Source organism: Macaca thibetana, chromosome 6, assembly GCF_024542745.1.
Source record: "Macaca thibetana thibetana isolate TM-01 chromosome 6, ASM2454274v1, whole genome shotgun sequence".
NCBI classification, from domain to species: domain Eukaryota; kingdom Metazoa; phylum Chordata; class Mammalia; order Primates; family Cercopithecidae; genus Macaca; species Macaca thibetana.
In genome coordinates, this window is record NC_065583.1 from 79,081,320 (window position 1) to 79,101,527 (window position 20,208).

Sequence of the window (20,208 nt, forward strand, 5' to 3'; positions counted from 1 at the left end):
ATTCAATTACATGTATAGATATGCAAAAATTCAGATTTTAAAAGTTCCTCCTTGAGTCATTTTAGTAATTGTATCTTTCAAGAATTTATTTATTTCATCTAAGCTGTTAAATTTTTGGTATATAGTTGTTCATAATGGTCTTTATTATTATTTTAATGTCTGCAGGAGCTGTTGTGATGTCCACTCTATCATTCATTCTTGGTCTTCTCTTCTCTATTCTTGATCAATTTGGCTTAACCAATGATATGCTGTGGCTGTGTCCACACCCAAATCTCATCTTGAATGGTAGCTCCCATCATTCCCATGTGTTGTAGGGGGGACCCAGTGGGAGGTAATTGAATCATGGGGGTGAATCTTTCCTGTGCTGGTCTCATGACAGTGAATATGTCTCACAAGGTCTGATGGTTTTATAATGGGGAGTTCCCCTGCTCACTCTCTCTTGCCTGATGCCATGTAAGATGTGATTTTGCTCCTCATTCACCTTTCACCATGATTGTGAGACCTCCCCAGCCATGTAGAACTGTGAGTCAATTAAACCTGTTGCCTTTATAAATTACCCAGTATCGGGTATGTCTCTATTAGCAGTGTGAGAACAGACTAATACAATACATCCATGTCCCTGCAAAAGACATAAATTCATTCTATTTTATGACTGTATAGTATTCCATGGTGTGTATGTGCCATATTTTTATGATTTTCTAAAGGACCCGTGTGCACAACAGTGTTAACATAGCAGAATTGAGAAAGGTCTGTCTGCATGGTTGGCTCTTGACTGCCATCTTGGCTGTTGGATTTTTGCAGTGTCCCCACAGTTCCCTAACTGGTTAGAAAACACTTCACATAGGTTGTCACAGTTTAAAATTAAAAGAATTAAATGTGTACTGTTTACTCCAGTGGCAGAGATTCTTGACTTGCACCTGGTTTCTTTCTGACCTTGCCCCATGTGCCTTTTCCCTTTACTGCTGTTGTTTTGTAAGTCATAGCTATGAATGAAACTATATCCAGAGACTTCTGAATCCTTCTAGTGAACTATTGAACCAGTGATGGTCTTTGAGACCTCCTACAGAAAAAGAGTTGTTTTGTTTTTGTCATTGTGGGGTTAAAGTTGGCCTCTTTACATGCAACTTTTCTTTTATAAAATAAAAACCAATATAATTTACATACCATAAAATTTTCCTTTTGAAGTGAACAATTTAGTGTACTTTTAATATATCCACCAAGTTGTGCAACTGCTATTACTGATTCCAAAACATTTTCCTCATGCAAATTAGAAAATCCACTCTAATTGACTCTATATGTATGAATTTAATTATGGACTCTCAGTTACACTCCATTGATTTATACATCTATCCTTATTCCAGTACCACACATAGCTTTGTAGTAGATTTTAAATTTAGAAAGGAAGTATGAGTCTTTCATCTTTTTTTTTTTTTCAAGATTGTTTGGGCTATTGTGGGTTCCTTGTATTTTCATCTGAATTTTAGAATAAGCTTGCCAATTTCTGCACAATGCCAGCTGGGATTTTGTAGAGATTTTGAGGAATCTGTAGATTAATTAGGAGATAATTGCCACTTAAGCAATGTTAAATCTCCCAATCCATGACATGCAATGTTTTACCATTTATTTCGGCCTTTGGTTTCTTTCAGTGATGTTTTGCCATTTCCATCATATTTGTATATCAGTCTTGTATGCTGAATCTTGCTGAATTGTTTTATTAGATCTAGTGTGCTGTTTTGTATGTGTGTGGATTCTTTACACTTTTATGTGTACCAGATCATGTCATTTGTGAATAGTTTTACTTCTTCATTTCCAATATGGATAACTTTTATTTCCTTTACTTGCCTGACTTCCCTGGCAAGCACTTCCAATACGATGTTGAATAGAAGTAGTACAAGTGGACAACCTTGTCTAGTTCCTTATCTTGGGAAAGCTTTCAGTCTCTCAACATTAAGTATACTGAGGGTTTTTCATGTATAAAGTTATCAGTGTGAGGAAGTTGCTTTCTATTCCTAGTTCTTGGAGTGTTTTTATTATGAAAGTGTGCTGGATTTTGTCAAATGCTTGGCATTTTGATGATACTGTGGTTTTTATCCTTTATTAATATAGTGATTTACACTAATTTCATATATTGGACTAACTTTGCATTAATGGGATAAATCCCACTTTATCAGGTTTACCATCATTTTTCTAATATGCTGGATTCAGCTTGCTAGTGTTGTGTCAAAAATCTTTACATCTATAGTCAAAGTGATATTGTTTTGTAGTTTATGTTTTTTTGGTCAGGATTTGTTGTCAAGGTAATACTGGTCTAATAGTATAAATAGGGAACTGGGGTGGGGTAGTTAAACAAAAAAAGAAAGAAAAAGAATAAGTAGGGAAATATTCTGTCCTTTTATTTTCTGAGAAAATTTGGAAAATAACGTTTGGTAAAATGTACCAGTGAAGCCATCTAGCCCTGAATTTTCTTATGGGAAGTTTTATGATCAAGCTGTATATTTGTTGTAGATCTATTCAATTTTTCTGGGTTTTTTTTTTTTTCCTGAGCCAGTTTCTACGGCTTGTGTCTTGCTAGGTAGGGATATTTCCTTTGCATCTAGATTTCTAACTGTTGCTCTACAATTGTTTAACAGTATAATCTTTCCAATTTCCATAAAATCAGTAGTAATAGTCCTTATTTCATGCCTGTGTTTGTGAAGCTGGAGTCTTCTCTCTTTTCTCTTGGCCAGTGTAGCTAAAGGTTTGTCAACTTTGTTGATCTTTACCAAGAATCAACCTTTTATTTCATTGATTTTTCTCTATTGTTTCTATTTTATATTCTATTTATTCACGTTCTAATAATTCTTCTTCTTCTTCTTGATTTGGGTTTAGTTTTTTTTTTTTTTTTCGTATGGTGGAAGATTATGTTACTGATTTGAACTCTTCATTCTATTTTTCTTTAGTCAGGATCTTGCTCTGTCACCCAGGTTGGAGTGCAGTGGTGCAGTCATAGCTCACTGCAGCCTCGAAATCCTGGGCTTAAGTGATCCTCTTGCATCAGCCTCCCAAGGAGCAAGGACTACAGGTGTGTGCCACCATACTGGGCTTTTTCTTCTCTTTATATAGGCTTTCATTGCTATGCATTTTCTCTAAGTATTAACTTTGACTGCATCCCATTATATTTTGACATATTGCGATTTTATTTTTGCTCATCTCAACATATTTTCTGATTTCACTTTTTCTTTTTCTTTCTTTTTTTTTTTTTTAAGACAGAGTTTCGCTCCCGTTGCCTGGAGTGGAGTACAATAGCATGACCTCAACTCACTACACCCTCTACCTCCTGCGCTCAAGTGATTCTCCTATCTCAGCTTCCTGAGTAGCTGGGACTACAAACACACACCACTGCACTCAGCTAGTTTTTGTATCTTTTGTAGATGGGGTTTCACCATATTACCTGGGCTGATCTTGAACTCCTGAGCTCAAGTGATCAGCCTGTCTCAGCCTCCCAAAGTTCTGGGATTATAGGCGTGAGCCACCGCACCCAGCCCTAATTCATTTTTGATTTCTTGTTTGACCCATTGATTATGAATGTATTGTTTAATTTTTCACATATTTGTGGACTTTTCTAATTTGTGTTTGTTATTTTTGGTTTTATTTTGTTTTGGTCAGAGATAATACTTTTATGATTCCAATCTTTTTACATTTATTGAGACTGGCCAGGTGTGGTGGCTCACACCTGTAATCCTAGCACTTTGGGAGATTGAGACAATAAAAAAAGGCACATTTTAGAATTAAGGACCTTGCCTTTTAAAAGGATTATTCTAGATCCCCACTTTCTTCCAAAAAGAAAACCTAAAACAAAGCATTAACAGGACCAAGGAAAGTTATAAGTAAATTAACTGTCTTCAGAACAACATTCAGCACTTTTTAAAGGAAGAAAACATAAGGCAAACTCTTTTCAACATACTGTACACATGTCTGGCATACAATATCCAGCATGCAAGAATAAATACAATTGTGACCCATAATTTAGAAATAACTTAATGTTTGTGGCAGCAAACATTAAACATTGTCTAGAGGCAAGAGGATTGCTTGAGTCCAGGAGATTGAGACCAGTCTTCTCAACATAGTGAGACCCAGTCTCTACAAAAAATTTGTAAAAATTGGCTGCTTGTGGTGTGTGCCTGTAGTCCCTGGGAGGCTGAAGTGGAACGATTCCTTGGGCCCAATAGTTTGAAGCTGCAGTGAGCTATGATCATGCTACTGTACTCTAGCCTGGGTGATAGATAGAGTAAGACCACGTTTCAAAAAGAAAAAAATTATTAAGCCTTATTTTGTGGCCTAACATATGGTCTATCCTGCAGCAAGTGCCAAGTGTGCTTGAGAAAAATGTTTATTCTACTTTTATTCGGTAGAATTGATGTCTGTTAGGTCTTGTTGATTTGTGGCATCTAAAAAGTCTTTTTGGCTGGGCACGGTGGCTCACGCCTGTAACCCCAGCACTTTGGGAGGCCAAGGCAGGCGAATCACAAGGTCAGGAGATCGAGACCATCCTGGCTAACATGGTGAAACCCTATTTCTACTAAAAATACAAAAAAATTAGCTGGGCGTGGTGGCAGGCGCCTGTAGTCCCAGCTACTCGGGAGGCTGAGGCAGAAGGATGGTGTGAACCTGGGAGGTGGAGTTTGCAGTGAGCCGAGATCACCCTACTGCACTCCAGCCTGGGTGACTAAGCAAGACTCCGACCAGAAAAATAAATAAATAAATAAATAAATAAAAAGTCTTTTATTTTCTTACTAATCTTCTGTCTGGTTTTTCTATTCATTATAAAAAGCAGGATATTGAAGTCTCCAAATATTATTGTTGGCTTGTCTATTTGTTCTTAAAATTCTGTGTTTGTTTTACATCTTTTGGAGTGGTTTTACATTTATAATTGCTATATCTTCTTGATGGATTGACCCTTTTTATTGACCTTTTTCTGTAGTAATAATCGCATACTTTGAGTTCATTTTTTTCTTAAACTTCTAGCTTCCTCAGATGGCAGCTTAGATCATTGATTACATAATTTTCTGATATTCTATTTTTGACTCTTAACGTTATAATTTTCTGTATAAGCACAGTTCAGCTGCATTATAAACTTTTAAAGATGTTGTGTTTTTATTTTTATTCAGTCATTTATTTAACTTATCCATGAGCTATAATCACAATATATTGTTGCATTATTAGTGTGAACCAGTAGTTATATATTACATCAATTAAGAGTAAGAAAAATAAAGGATTTCATTATTTATTTATTCTTCCTTATATAGAACTAATTTTGTAACATACAATTTTCTTTTTTTCTGAAGAAATTCTTTAAACATTTCTTGTACAGCAGGTCTACTACTGACAAGATCCTCAATTTTTGCTTGTCTGAGAACATCTTTCTTTCTCTTTGGTTTGAAGAATAATGTCACTGGATAAAGAATACTAGATTAGTGGGGATTTTTTTCCTCTTTCAACACTTTAAATATTTCTTTCCACTTTTTTCTTGCTTGCATAGTTTGTGAAGAGAAGTCTAGTGTAATTCTTATTTTTGATTCTTCACAGGTAAGGTATTATTTTTTCCTCTGACTTTTTTCAATATTTTCTTTGATTTTCCACAGTTTGAATATGATATGTCTAGATGTAGATTTTGTGGTGTTTGTCCTTCTTGGTCTTTTATGAACTTCCTGAATTGTTGGTTTGTTATCTGTCTGTCATTAATTTTGGAAAATCATCAGCCATTTTACTTCAAATTATTTATTCTCTTTCTTTTTCTCCTTCCCATTCTGATATTCCCTTTTTGTATGTTACAGCTGTTGTAATTGTTGCACAGTTCTTAGATACTCTGTTCTTTTTCTTTCATTTTTCTCTTTGCTTCTAGTTTGGTAAGTTTCTACTAACACATTTTCAAGCTTGTGGATTATTTTCTTGACCCTATCCAGTCTACTGAGGAGGTCATCAAAGACTTTTTTTTTTTCATTTCTGCTGCAATGTTTCTGATTTCTCACATTTTATTTTGATTCTTTCTTAGAGTTTCCATCTCTCTCCTTACATTACTTACCTGCTGTTGCATATTGTCCACTCTTTCCAATAGAGTCCTGATATGGTTTGGATTTGCATCCCTGCCCAAATCTTATGTTGAATTGTCATCCCCAGTGTTGGAGGAGGGTCCTGGTGGGAAGTGATTGGATCATGGGGGCAGACTTCCCCTTTGCTGTTCTTGTGATAGTGAGTTCTCATGAGATCTGGTTGCTTAAAAGTGTATAGCACTTTGCCCTTCACTCTATTCCTCCTTCTCTGGCCATGTAAGATGTGACTGCTTTCGCTTCACTTTCCACAATGATTGTAAGCTTCCTGAGGCCTTCCCAGCCATGCTTTCTGTAGAGCCTGTAGAACTGTGAGTCAATTAAACCTCCTTTCCTTATAAATTATCCAGTCTCAGGTAGTTCTTTATAGCAATGTGAAAATGGACTAATACAAGTCCTTTGCATATTGATCATGGTTATTTTATTTTTTAATTGACACACAATAATTGTACATACATATGGGATAAAATGTGGCATTTCAATATATGTTTATATTGTGTAATGATCAAATCAGTATAATTAGCAAATCCATCACCTCACATAGTTATCATTTCTTTGTGTTGAGAACATTCAAAATGTTCTCTTACAGTTATTTTGAAGTATACAATACATTATTGTTAATAGGGTGACTCTAGTCATCCTACTGTGAAACAGAGCACCAGAATTGATATTTCCTATCTAACTGTAACTTAGTACTCATTGACAAACCCCTGTGCATCCCTCCTTCCACCCTCTCCAGCCTCTGGTAACCATTATTCTACTCTTTACTTCTATAAAATCAACTTTTTTAGATTCTACATATGAGTGAGATCATGCAGTACTCGTCTTTCCATGTCTGGCTTATTGCACTTAACATGATGTTCTTTATCCATGTTGTAGTAAATAACAGGATTTCATTCTTTTTTATGGATGAACAATATTCCATTATGTATATATACCACATTTTCTTCATCCATTCATCCATCAATGGACACTTACGTTGGTCCATATTTTAGCTATTATGAATATTGCTTCAATAAATATTGGGGTGCAAATATTTCTTTGACATACTGTTTTTATTTCATTTGAATATATGTCCAGTAGTGGGATTGCTGGATCATTTGGTAGTTCTATTTTTAAGTTTTTGAGGAACCTCCATACTGTTTTTATAATGGCTATTCTAATATAAATTTCCACCAACATTGTATAAAGGCTTCCTTTTCTATACATCCTTGCTAATACATATCTTCTGTCTTTTTGACAAAAGCCATTCTAACTGAATATCTTATTATTTTGATTTGCATTTCCCTGATGATTAGTGATGTTGAGCATTAAAAAAATAGATCTGATGATCATTTGTGTGTCTTCTTTTGAGAAATGCCTATTCAGGACTTTTGCCCATTTCTAAATTGGATTATTATTATTTTTTTCTTTTGAATTGTTTGAGTTACTTATGTATTCTGGATAATAATTTAAATTTCTGGAAAGCCACCTTTTCCACATGATTCTCTTTTAGAGTTTTCCACTGAGGGTAACTTATGTGATATTTGGGAGGTTGAAGAGAAGGAGAGGAGAGTCCTCCTTCTCCAGAGATGTTTGCAAGCAGATCCTTGCAGGTCTGAGGTTGCATGTATCCTGCTGAACACTTAAAAACCACCCACTTTGCTCCTGTAGACTGATGCAGTTCTTGGGAACTATTGCAGAGACTCTTGAGCATTGCATCAGTTTCTTGGCGACTTTTTGAAGAAAATAAAGAGGAGAGATAGCAGTGGGGCATACCCCTAACAAATGGGACTCTAACTTTTATGCTTCTATGCTTCCTATGCTTCTGTCTCCTCAGGCCTACTGGCTGTAACTTCCTGACATTTTAAGTGACTTCCTCAATCTTCTGTCTCTCAGTTCTCCCAATATTGGAATGTAAGCCCTAATTCTTAAATCCTTATTTTCTAGCATTTTTAGAGTGGATCTTCTTTTATATTTGAATGAAAAATGATCAATTTTTGATAGATGAAATTATTCCTTAAAAATGGGAAATCTGGAATTTTTTCTCTGATGTGACTAGATTTAAGACAGTAATGACCTTGTTTCCAGTGAAAATATGGAATACTGATATCTCTAGGATGCAGTAACAACATTATTGCTTAAATTAAATTGACTGAAGTGTCAAGTGTCTGTTAGGAAAGGATTACCTGTTTGGATTTTCTTCTTCTCCTGAATCTTGTTCCCATAATTTCTCATCTCTTAGTTAGCTCTTATATGTCTTCAGACAGATCTAAAAGTATCTTTTAACTTTCATATTCTCGGCAGAATGAGAGAATTATTTAGTCTACTATTAATGGAAGTGTAATCAATAGGTCAGGGAACTATATCAAAGACAGTTGTTCAAGTGTATCTTAATATGTTACTTTTTAAAATAGAATATTTGGAAACTCATGTGAAAATATAACAAAACATTAACATTTGATAAATCTAGGAGAATTGTATATTTCTATTTTCTGTGATTTTACTGATTTTTGCTCACCTGATATATAACAGTTTGAAAACATTGAGATTTGTTTTGATTTATTTCTCTTTATGTTTTCTTTATTTTCTCATTTTATTTATTTAACCTTATATCAGTTAATACTTAATATAATGATAGTTATTGTATTGGAATTATACTCTTTATCATTATAAAATTTTCCCTTGCTTTGTTTAATTAATTGCCTTATTGTAGGGGAACATATTTACTACTTAACTGGTTGACCATATGCTTTAATTTACCTGAAACAGTTCCAGTTTATGCCTGCTGTCCCATTTTTCATTGCAGTTTTCTCCCTTTTTTGCTAAGTATTATTATTAATAGTTTATTTAAACAAACTGGGATGGATTTAGTTGGCCCTAACTTTGTGCTTTTAGATTCTTCCTGGTCTTGTTTTACAGTGGTTAAAAAACTTGTGTGCTGAACACAATTCTTACTTTGATGCAGAGTTAGATCTAAAAGACAACACAGCAATAACCTTTCTTTCTTTCTAGACCTTGTCCACATGTAGTGTTAATGAAAATTCCTTTCGGCCAGGCGCGGTGGCTCAAGCCTGTAATCCCAGCACTTTGGGAGGCCGAGACGGGTGGATCACGAGGTCAGGAGATCGAGACCAGGATCATCCTGGCTAACACAGTGAAACCCCGTCTCTACTAAAAAATACAAAAACCTAGCCGGGCGAGGTGGCGGGTGCCTGTAGTCCCAGCTACTCGGGAGGCTGAGGCAGGAGAATGGCGTGAACCCGAGAGGCGGAGCTTGCAGTGAGCTGAGATCCAGCCACTGCACTCCAGTCTGGGCGACAAAGCGAGACTCTGTCTCAACAACAACAAACAAACAAACAAACAAACAAAAGAAAATTCATTTCAGGTACAGTGTGATGCATTTCTTGAAAAATGAAGTAATCTTGTATCTAGTCTCCAAAATTAACTCCACTCAATTTTGAGAGGTTGGGCAAATATTTGATGTGGCTGGTTCTGCCACCCACTTGGTATATTAGCCAGATTTGTGATGGTGCATGCTGCAACTTGCAAGAGGCATGAAGTCACCAGCCTACCTGTTGGTAAGGTCAGTGGGAAGCATTAGAGATAATAGATTAGCTTTGCTTGAAGTATCTGTAGGAAATAGTGGCCGAAGAGTAAAGTCATAGAGTGCATAATAGTCTAAGCACACTTTGTACACGGTATTTTCATTTATCATATAGTGCATATCACCATCATTTTATGATTTTATTATTTGGTAAGGCTTTTTTACTTTCTAGTATACCTTTTTTGGCACAATGACATCAAAAATGCCATGTACTATTCTTAAGCAAATTGATGAAGACTTGTACATTGTTTACATTTACTATTTATCAAAGGCCATAGTGATATTACTGACCACATAAAAACCTGAAGACATAAATCTGCTGAAGTTAATGGTGATTTTAGAAGACTATGGCTGAAAAAGATAACACATGCAGCTGCAAAAGGCTTATTTACAAAACATTTTGTGAAAGCATGATTTATTCATCTAGATTTAACTGTTCTAGTTTAATCTTACTCATTTTCAATTCCAAATTTTTATATCCACATATGAAAATTAAAATAATAGCTGTAAATGAATTCACCCCATTAGCAGAAGGACAATTTTTCAAATTGTTAAATAATACCAGCTTTGTATCAGTGCCATTGGGAACTTCAAATAGAAAATAAATAAACTCAAATAATAATTTGTTTTTGGTGAAATTAAATGAAAATTTTGGAAGTTCATTCTGTTGAAGATAAACACCTGATATTAATGTGAATACTGTATTTTTAAATTGTCATTTTTGAAGAGAAAATTATTTATTTCTGTAACAATGATATTTACACGAATTTTTGTGTGAAGTATCATAGTAAAGACAATGTATTTATCGTACTAGGAAAGCAGTGAAGCAGAAATGTGCTTGGAATTGGTACACAAACAATTCGTAATTGTATCCTAACAAAATATAATATTTAACATCAACATTTACAAACATTTATTCATGTTCAAGTTTTTATGTATTAATACTTCCTCTTATTGGTATACATTGCCTTTCTTTGCCTCCTGGAAACAATAGATTTTACAAATGTTGGACTTTTCTTTCATTATTTTATAAAGTAACCTCAGTTGATTTATGATTTTGAACTGTTTTATAAACAAATTCTCTAATTTACAGTTGTACTTTTATTTAAAAGCGGCTGAAAATCTTCCATTAAAGTAGTCAATGAATGAATCATCATACTTCTAAAATATTAGAAGCTTTTGTTGAATTTTAATTATTGAAAACAAAACTTAAAAATGGGAAGATACTAAAGTACATCCTTCCAAAACTAAGAGAGGAACTAAGCAGACTATGAGAGCTTGAGTAGCATACAAGATTTATTTTAGAAATCCTTTAATTGTGCTTTGTACAAATATTTATTTTGGGAAAGAATCTTTGGATAGTTTATTCTAATTAGGCAAATTTATACTTTGTAAATTGAATTGCATGAACTTAAGTAAACCTATAGTTTTACATAGCTAAATTTGGTGAAACAAAGTATAATAAATAGAGACAACTTATTTGAAGAGTTTTGTCTTGTAAAATATTTTTCAAAGAAATATTATCTGAATGAAATATTTTGGTTTAAATAGTTTAATATGAAAATATAATTGAGAATATCCTTCATTTAACAGTGCTTGTTTTGAGCTTACTAGACACTTACACACTTGTAGAGAGTTTTTATCAATTAAAATATCATTTTCTACAGTGACATGTCAATAGAGGTTGTAATAACTTCAAATTTATTAACTCTGTACTGGAAGCCCCTAAGACCAGAGTCAGGCTAAATGTTTCCCTAGGACTTCACAGGACTTCGAATAAGCTCATGGTTGTGGTTTATTACAGTGAAAGGATATAGATTAAAATCAACTGAGGCAAAAGGCACATGGGATGAAGTCTGGAAAAAAGCAGGCGCAAGTTTTCATGTGTCCTCTCCCAGTGGAATCACATGGACATGCTTATTTCTCCCAACATGTGTTACTAACCAGGGAAGCACACCCAAAGTGTTACTAACCAGGGAAGCTTATGTGAGCCTTCATGTTCAGGGTTTTCTGTCAGTCATGTAGGCATGCAGCACCTCTGTGACTAACCTCAGATACTCAGACTCCACACCCACACCCCATGACAAGAAAGATCTTCACCATAAATCACATCATCAGCATAAACTGTGTGATCAAACCGGTACAATATGGCCCAAGGCCTCTGCCATATAAAAACATTGTTATCGGACAGAATATTCCAAGGGCTTAGAGCTTTTCTCCTGGGAGCTACCAAACAGCCAGTCTTGAAGTCAGGCCTTTATTTTATTTGTTTGTTTGTTTATTTATTTATTTATTTATTTATTTTGAGATGGAGTTTCACTCTTGTTGCCCAGATTGGAATGCAATGGCGCAATCTCAGCTCACCACAACCTCCACTTCCCGGGTTCAAGCGATTCTCCTGCCTCAGTCTCCCGAATAGCTGGGATTACAGGCAGACGCCACCAAGTCTGGCTAATTTTGTATTTTTAGTAGAGACGGATTTCTGCATGCTGATCAGGCTGGTCTCGAACTCGCAACCTCAGGTGATCCACCCACCTTGGCCTCCCAAATTTCTGTGATTACAACCATGAGTCACCGCTCCCGGCCAGGTCTTTTTAAAACAACCCAGTCCTGTTCAGTTAACCCTTCACTGCAAAACTGTGAAAAGCAACTTTAATATATTGCACCTAACTTTGTAAAAACTATTAAAACATATTTTTCAGAAAAGATATTAATCACATTTTATTAAGGATAGTTTGGCTAAGAAACTGGTTAAAGTATGTGCGTGTTTATTAATATTCTTATTTTTAAAAAACATTGTGATATATAACATAAAAGTGCTTGGAAATGTTTTAAGTAAACTTTTTCAGCTTCACCAATGTAATAAAAGTAATTTGTCTATAATTACAAAAATAATATGACCTTTTTATTTGACGGAGTCTCCCTCTGTCGCCCAGGCTGGAGTGCAGTGGTGCAATCTTGGCTCACTGTAAACCTCTGCCTTCTGGGTTCAAGCAATTCTCGTGCCTCAGACTCCCTGAGTAGCTGAGATTACAGGCTCCTGCCACCAGGCCTGGCTAATTTTTGTATTTTTAATAGATATAGGGTTTCACCCTGTTGATCAGGCTGGTTTAGAACTCCTGACCTCAGGTATCCACCCACCTCAGCCTCCCAAAGTGCAGGGATTACAGGTGTGAGCCACTGCACCCAGCCAATAATATGACTTTTGATATAATATTCTGTACCAGTCATTGAACCAGGAGAAACAAAGCAAAACAAACTAACAAACCCTCAAAGATGGAAATCTGGAATTGGTTCTCTGACATGATTGAGCTTGAAGCCAATGACAAAAGTGGTATTTGTGCCTGTGAATTATGGTTCACTAGAAATCCATGGCATGTAGCGACAAAAAGAGTCATTTAAATTATGCCTAGGATAAAGTTCTTATTGAAGACAAGACATTGAAAGACAAAACAGCTGCTGCAATTGACTCCTGTGGTGGAAACTTTAACTGCATTGAAAAGTTTACAGAAGGAAAATGAAAAGTTTAGTGTATGGTTAGAAAACGTGTGAGCTTCTCTCATAGTCTCATAAGAAACTCATTATTTTTAGCCACATATTTTTGGTCAATACTAACTCTTATTCACAGGCGGCAGAATTGCAACATAAGTTGAACTCAAACTCACCAGATCACTTCTGTGGGAGTTGGGGCATTGATTTGAGAAAAAAGAAACCCTGTGAATTAGGATAAAGGCATCTGGGTGAAATTTGGTGAACCTGAGAACCATGAAACCCCAAATCCTGTACCTTCTTTGCCAGTAGAAACAGTTATTCCTCTTATATCTTAAGAGAAACAATTCCTTGCTTGAAGACATTGAATTGACCTCACCTGAGTTGAAGGAATGCTAATTCCCCTTATAACCCATCCCATACCCCATTGCTGCCAGACTCATAACTCAAATCAGATTCAGCCTTCCCAGAATGATAAAATCTATCCTATGAGAAAATATTCTATATACCAAAATTTGCTTGCCACTTCAGTAGTGGTTCAAGACACCAATTAGTTTAGAGTATATGGAACACTCTGTCTTCCAAAATGAAGGAAAATTTGTGCTACTGTACCACTCACTATTAAGAAAGAGGCACAAATTTTGGTGAGCCTCTGTGATTTTTCAATGGTAGAAGTATGCTATGGTAGCATTATATACTTAGTCAGGGGAGGCCTTGAAAAGTAGAGGAAAAAGGAAATCCTCCCCGTGGAAAGAACATTGAGCAGTACATCTGATTGTCCATATTGTCAAACATTGCCCAGTGGTTTGACCATTTGGTAATTAGGAAGGCTGTGTAAGTGGTATGTCTCTCCATATAAGTAGAGTTATCCTATCTGAATGAATATTCACCAAAAGAAAGCCATTGCACAAGAGGCTCTCAATAATGAAGTACATAGACAGATATGAATATTAGCCAACCTCTTTCCCTAGCCATTCTATCTCTTGTTCAATGGGGTCTTATTTATAGTGACAATTACATCAAGGATGGAGGTTATATGGGAGGTGATAGACAGCCTTACCTTCACCAGAGCTTGTCTGGTTATTGCACTGCTGAATGCCTGCCTTGCTACCAGGAAGAGTCAATATAATCTAGGTACTGGCCCCATTCCTTAGTGAAACCAACCAGTTACCTGGAGGCAGGTATTATATAGTTCTGGTTCTGTTATGAAGTGGGCAATAATTTCCCCTCACTAAATTAGACATTTATTTTGGATATAGGTTCTTCTTTTGTCATCATGGTCCCGCTAACACTACCATAACTGGACTTAATGAATGCCATATAAAGCATTATAATCATATTTACCAACACGTTGCTTCTAATCAAGGAACTCATTTTACAGTAAAGAAGTATAGCAGAAGGCTCATGTTCATGTAATTCACTGATTTTACTTCATGTCTCAATAACCAGAAACTTTTGGTCTTATAGATAATTATGATGTCTTATTGAAGACTCCGATAAGACTCCTAGTAGTAGACAATATTCAACCACTCCCAGTAGTAGACAACAAGTTTGTAGTGCTGTCCTGTGTGCTTTGAGAGAACAATCTATGTATATTATCTGGGATCAACGGGTAGAAGAGGGAGTGAATAGTAGAAGAAGGAAGTTATGAATATCAACTATAGTCTCATAACCATTTAGAGAAATAAAAGTTGTGGCAGCTCTGCATTTCCTCTTACTTGCTTGTCTTGTGTATTCACACACAAATATGTTATATGTACATTTGTGTGTGTATATGTTTTTATATATATATATGTTCTTGTTTTTTATTTTCTCTCTTCCTCTTTTTTCCTATTGTATTTTTCTATTAATACTTTATGGAAGGTATAGAACCATATAAATTAATCTCTAGGTTATAGAATATGCCTCAATTAGAAGGGGAATTAATAACCCCACCTTAGAGATAAACTTAATTACTGACAGGACTTATTTCCTACATTGGCTATTATCCTCCTTGGCCACATCTAATGTAAAAGTTAAAGAAAATTCTTATCCTGGGTGCAGCAAAGTTTTTATAGGTTGTTTCCTACTGGTATTGCTCTGCTAAAACTAGTTGTGGCTCCAAATCTAGCTCGTGGTTTCTATGGCAATATATTTCCCCTCAAATATTTAGTTAGTGCTGTGATATATTTGCTTAACTATTGGTGGTTAACTTTGCAATTTGGTTTTTAGGTCAAAGAAAATCCATTCAGGTTTCTGATTAAACTGAAGGATTAGCATTACACTGAGATAGATATGGTGATTAATTAGACTATGTATCTCTCTTTTTTGGGGGAAAGAGTAACAGCATCTCTGTAAAATGATAATTGTGATACATTAGGCAGAAGCATGATGATATTGTTACTTATTTGATATTAAAATTTAAATATGGGAGGAAAGGTGAAAATGTATACCAAATAGTCTAAAAGATAAACTCTGTAAGTTATTTGTCTGTTGGCCATGAACTCCATTACTCCTATTTGCAAGGGAATGGGAAGTCTGAAACTACACTTCCCAGAGTTGCTGGGGCCCAGCTGACTTTGACTTACATGTTGCCAAAGAATCTGTGGCAGTAGATTTGAAAAAGGGCAAAGGGAAGACTTTCTTTTCCTTTCTGTTTCTGGTGGTGTTTTTGGCATCAGGAGCAAGGCTGGGTGATTAAAGGCTCCTGGATTTATGCTCAGGAATAAATGTGATGCTATCAGTATTATAGAGCCCATGAGCTCTGGCACCTGCAAGGGTATCAGAATCAGCAGTTGAGCTCCCTGTCATAGGAAGACTGTGGGCTCCCGGCTTCCTGCAAAAAAAAGGTAGTGATTACAGTTCTAACAGTAGCAGCAGCAGCAGTAGTAGCAGCAACCTAGGCACTGGTAACTTTGGTTGCATAGATAACATGAATTTTGATTAGTAACCATTTGGACTCCAACTAATGTACTACTTTTGTAATCAATCCCTACATCAATTAATTTTGTTTCAAATTCTTAGTGTGATTATAATTACTTTTTTCCTAGTTGGATGTTGAGTGATAGAAATATATATAACGTGGTACCATTTATTTCACATTCAAGAACATGAAAAACAATACTTCATATTGTCTAAGGACATATGCATTGTCAAAAATGTTAAAAAGGCTAACAACTGGTAAACTTTAAATACAGGATACTGATTATGGAGGGAAGGGAGACAAATGAGTTTGGGAAGTATGCATTGAGCTTTAACTATTTCGATAATGTTTTATTTTCTATTCTAGATGGTAGATAAATATTACATTAGTAATAGTTTTTAATTTTTTATAATGTGAAATGCAATATATTAAAATAAAGATCAGTACTAAGTGCGATGACACAGCAATCACTATTCTTTAGGAAATTACTCATAGAAGTAGTTAAAAAATAGCTTCAAAAATTCAATTAGCGAATATTTTGTAGAGGTTAAGGCCTATTTGTGTTTTAGAAAAGGAATTGTTACATGCTTATAGCTTTTAAACATTCAGAATAATGTAAAATAAACTTACATCATGTAATTTAAATTTTGCTTCGTAATAATCATAATAATGCCTTCTTAAAATGCATATCATTGCTTTCTCTTTTTCTTTTTACATTTTAGGTGTGGTGTTTGGTCTTACAGATGTCAGCATTGGCAATGTTCAGAGGGAATATTCTCTGAAAACCATTGAAAATTTGGCATTGGAATTGAGTTATGATATTTCATCTGGCCTGGTAGTAATGTTTATAGCATTCTATGGAGACAGAAAAAAAGTAACATGGTTTGTAGCTTCCTCCTTTCTTATAGGACTTGGATCACTTTTGTGTGCTCTTCCATTCATTAATGAAGAAAAAAATAAAAGTAAGGTAGGAATTGAAGGTAAGGTTTTAAAATATACTGTCATATATCAAATCAACATTCATTCAAATCTTGGCTCAAGGAACTTAAAATAGACTGTGATAATTGTTTGTCTGTATATCTATCCAGTCATCCATACTGATTTATGTGACCAAGTTTGCTAATTAACTAACTGTAGCATCCTAGTGGACATACATGTCATCATAGAGGAAGTTAATGATTAGTTTTAGTCTCTTGATAGAAAACATTTATTTTCAGATGTTGGTCAGTAGGAAGCTCAGTACTGCGATCCCTAGGAGAAGGGAAACAAACAACTTGAATTTTCTTTGAGAAGGCAAGAGTGAATCGATTAGGGGCATGTTTTATGATTATCAGGAGCATGAAGGACCTCCTCGAGTTTATTAATCATGAAATCAAAGTGGGATTTGCATGGTTGTGCAGCTACATCAAGCTTTAAAAGTACAGGTAGGGAGTGGGAAGCAGAGTTATTTTGAGTAGGGTTGCAGTTTGACCATCCAGAACCTACAAAGAACTCAAACAAATTTACAAGAAAAAAACAAACAACCCCATCAAAAAGTGGGCAAAGGATATGAACAGACATTTCTCAAAAGAAGACATTCATACAGCCAACAGACACATGAAAAAATGCTCATCATCACTGGCCATCAGAGAAATGCAAATCAAAACCACAATGAGATACCATCTCACACCAGTTAGAATGGCGATCATTAAAAAGTCAGGAAACAACAGGTGCTGGAGAGGATGTGGAGAAATAGGAACACTTTTACACTGTTGGTGGGATTGTAAACTAGTTCAACCATTATGGAAAACAGTATGGCGATTCCTCAAGGATCTAGAACTAGATGTACCATATGACCCAGCCATCCCATTACTGGGGATATACCCAAAGGATTATAAATTATGCTGCTATAAAGACACATGCACACGTATGTTTATTGCAGCACTATTCACAATAGCAAAGACTTGGAATCAACCCAAAAGTCCATCAGTAACAGATTGGATTAAGAAAATGTGGCACATATACACCATGGAATACTATGCAGCCATAAAAAAGGATGAGTTTGAGTCCTTTGTAGGGACATGGATGCAACTGGAATCCATCATTCTTAGCAAACTATCACAAGAACAGAAAACCAAACACCGCATGTTCTCACTCATAGGTAGGAACTGAACAATGAGATCACTCGGACTCAGGAAGGGGAACATCACACACCGGGGCCTATCATGGGGAGGGGGGAGGGGGGAGGGATTGCATTGGGAGTTATACCTGATGTAAATGACGAGTTGATGGGTGCAGCACAGCAACATGGCACAAGTATACATATGTAACAAACCTGCACGTTATGCACATGTACCCTACAACTTAAAGTATAATAATAATAAATAAATTTAAAAAAATAAAAAAAAAAAAGAAAGAAAGCAAGGGAATTAAAAGTATTTAGATGATAGTGAAAGAAGTAAGGACATGAAGGGGACATTGGGATAGTGAAAAGGAGCAGAATCAATGGATTATATGCCCTGGTGAATTTTTAAGGATTGTTGGAATTGGGTTGCTAGAAAGAGTGAGTGGAAAGATAGGGGTGGTTAGAATGTAGATGTTTGAAATTATCATTGAGAAAGGTTTGTAGTTATTATTTTTGACATTTTAAATGACTAGCTGTTTGTCTGTTCTCAGTCTGCTCTAAAGAACTACCTGAGACTGGGTAATTTATAAAGAAAGAACATTTAATTGACTCACACTGCTTCAGCCTGTACAAGAGGGCTGGGGAGGCCTCAGGAAACTTACAATGATAGTGGAAGTTGAAGGGGAAGCAAGCATATCTTCACATTGTAGCAGGAGAGAGCTAGCAAAGTGGGGAGTGTTACACACTTTCAAACAACCTGATCATATGAGAACTCACTCACTATCACGAGAACAGCAAGGGGGAAATCTGCTCCCGTGATCCAGTCACCTCCCACCAGGTCCCTCCTGCAACACTGGGAATTACAATTCGACATGAGATTAGGGTGGGGACACAGAGCCAAACCATATCACTAGCTAAGGTAGGTGGAATACAGTGCATAACAGGAGAAACGTTCAAGGAACTAAGAGGTCAAGGCGTTGGAAACATCACATTGACACTGATATCACAAGTTAATATGTCTGTACAAAATTGAACCTTCAGCATTTGAATCACAGTTCTAGAGACTACCTCCTACCTTATATGGAGTCAAAATCATCTCACATGGATACTAAACCAGCTGAAAATTTCATTTGTATACTGTATTGCAATATGCACTTTAATAGTGTTTCCACAATATTATTTTAAGAGCATTTTGTTAAATGTCAACCCGAATGACCATGGCCAATATAGTCTAATAGCATTGCCTAGATCTACCAATCTACAAACAAATTTAATTACACAAGCATTTACTTAATATTGTTATATAACCATGTAAATTTAAAAAGTATAAGAAATACACTATGACCTGAAAGAAATTAAAATCTAGTGGATGACCACATAATGACTAACTCTAATGGAAAGAAATGTTCACTGTATAATGCCTTGTCCTTATGAGCATATGTTCTGAAAGTTAGTGGGTCTAAAATGGGAAATTATTTAATCAGAGTGAGACAAAGTGAATATAAAGATTGTTAAAGAGGTGAACATAAAACTAAACTCAGAAGGTACTCTTTGATAATGCAGATAATCTAGAACATTAGAAATACTTTTAGCCTAGGGTCAAAAGTCAGGGGAATTAGATGTCAAATTTAAGAGGAATATGTGTATGTGTAAATGCATATATATAAATACACAAACATATCTGTGCACACATACATACAATCATGCATGCACATTTATGTTTTGGTTTATAATATATGTATCTTTTGCAAGATTCCCACACAATTTCTTCCTTTTTTTTTTATCTTTTATTTTGGAGATGGGGTCACAATATGTTGCCCAGGCTTGTCACAATCCTCTCACTTCACCTTTCCGAGTAGCTGGTACTACAGGTGTGTGCTGTGTCTGGTCCAAATGTGTGATGGCATTTTTCTGAGAACGTGATGATTGATTGCAGTACTACTACATTCAATGTAAATGAAATGTTAACTAAAAGAAAAAAGCTTAATTTTGGAAATAGCTTGTATAATATTTGATAAAGAATGCTGCACATTTGTTTTAT

At 35.5% G+C, this 20,208-nt stretch overlaps 1 protein-coding gene across 1 annotated transcript in view; it reads left to right on the plus strand.

The window, feature by feature from the left end:
- Positions 1-20,208, plus strand: part of SLCO6A1 (solute carrier organic anion transporter family member 6A1) — a 141,029-nt gene that overhangs the window by 12,852 nt on the left and 107,969 nt on the right. Inside the window, exon 2 of the mRNA XM_050793123.1 lies at positions 16,786-17,043. Coding sequence (XP_050649080.1) covers positions 16,786-17,043 — 258 coding nt within the window. The remainder of the gene's footprint in view (positions 1-16,785; positions 17,044-20,208) is intronic.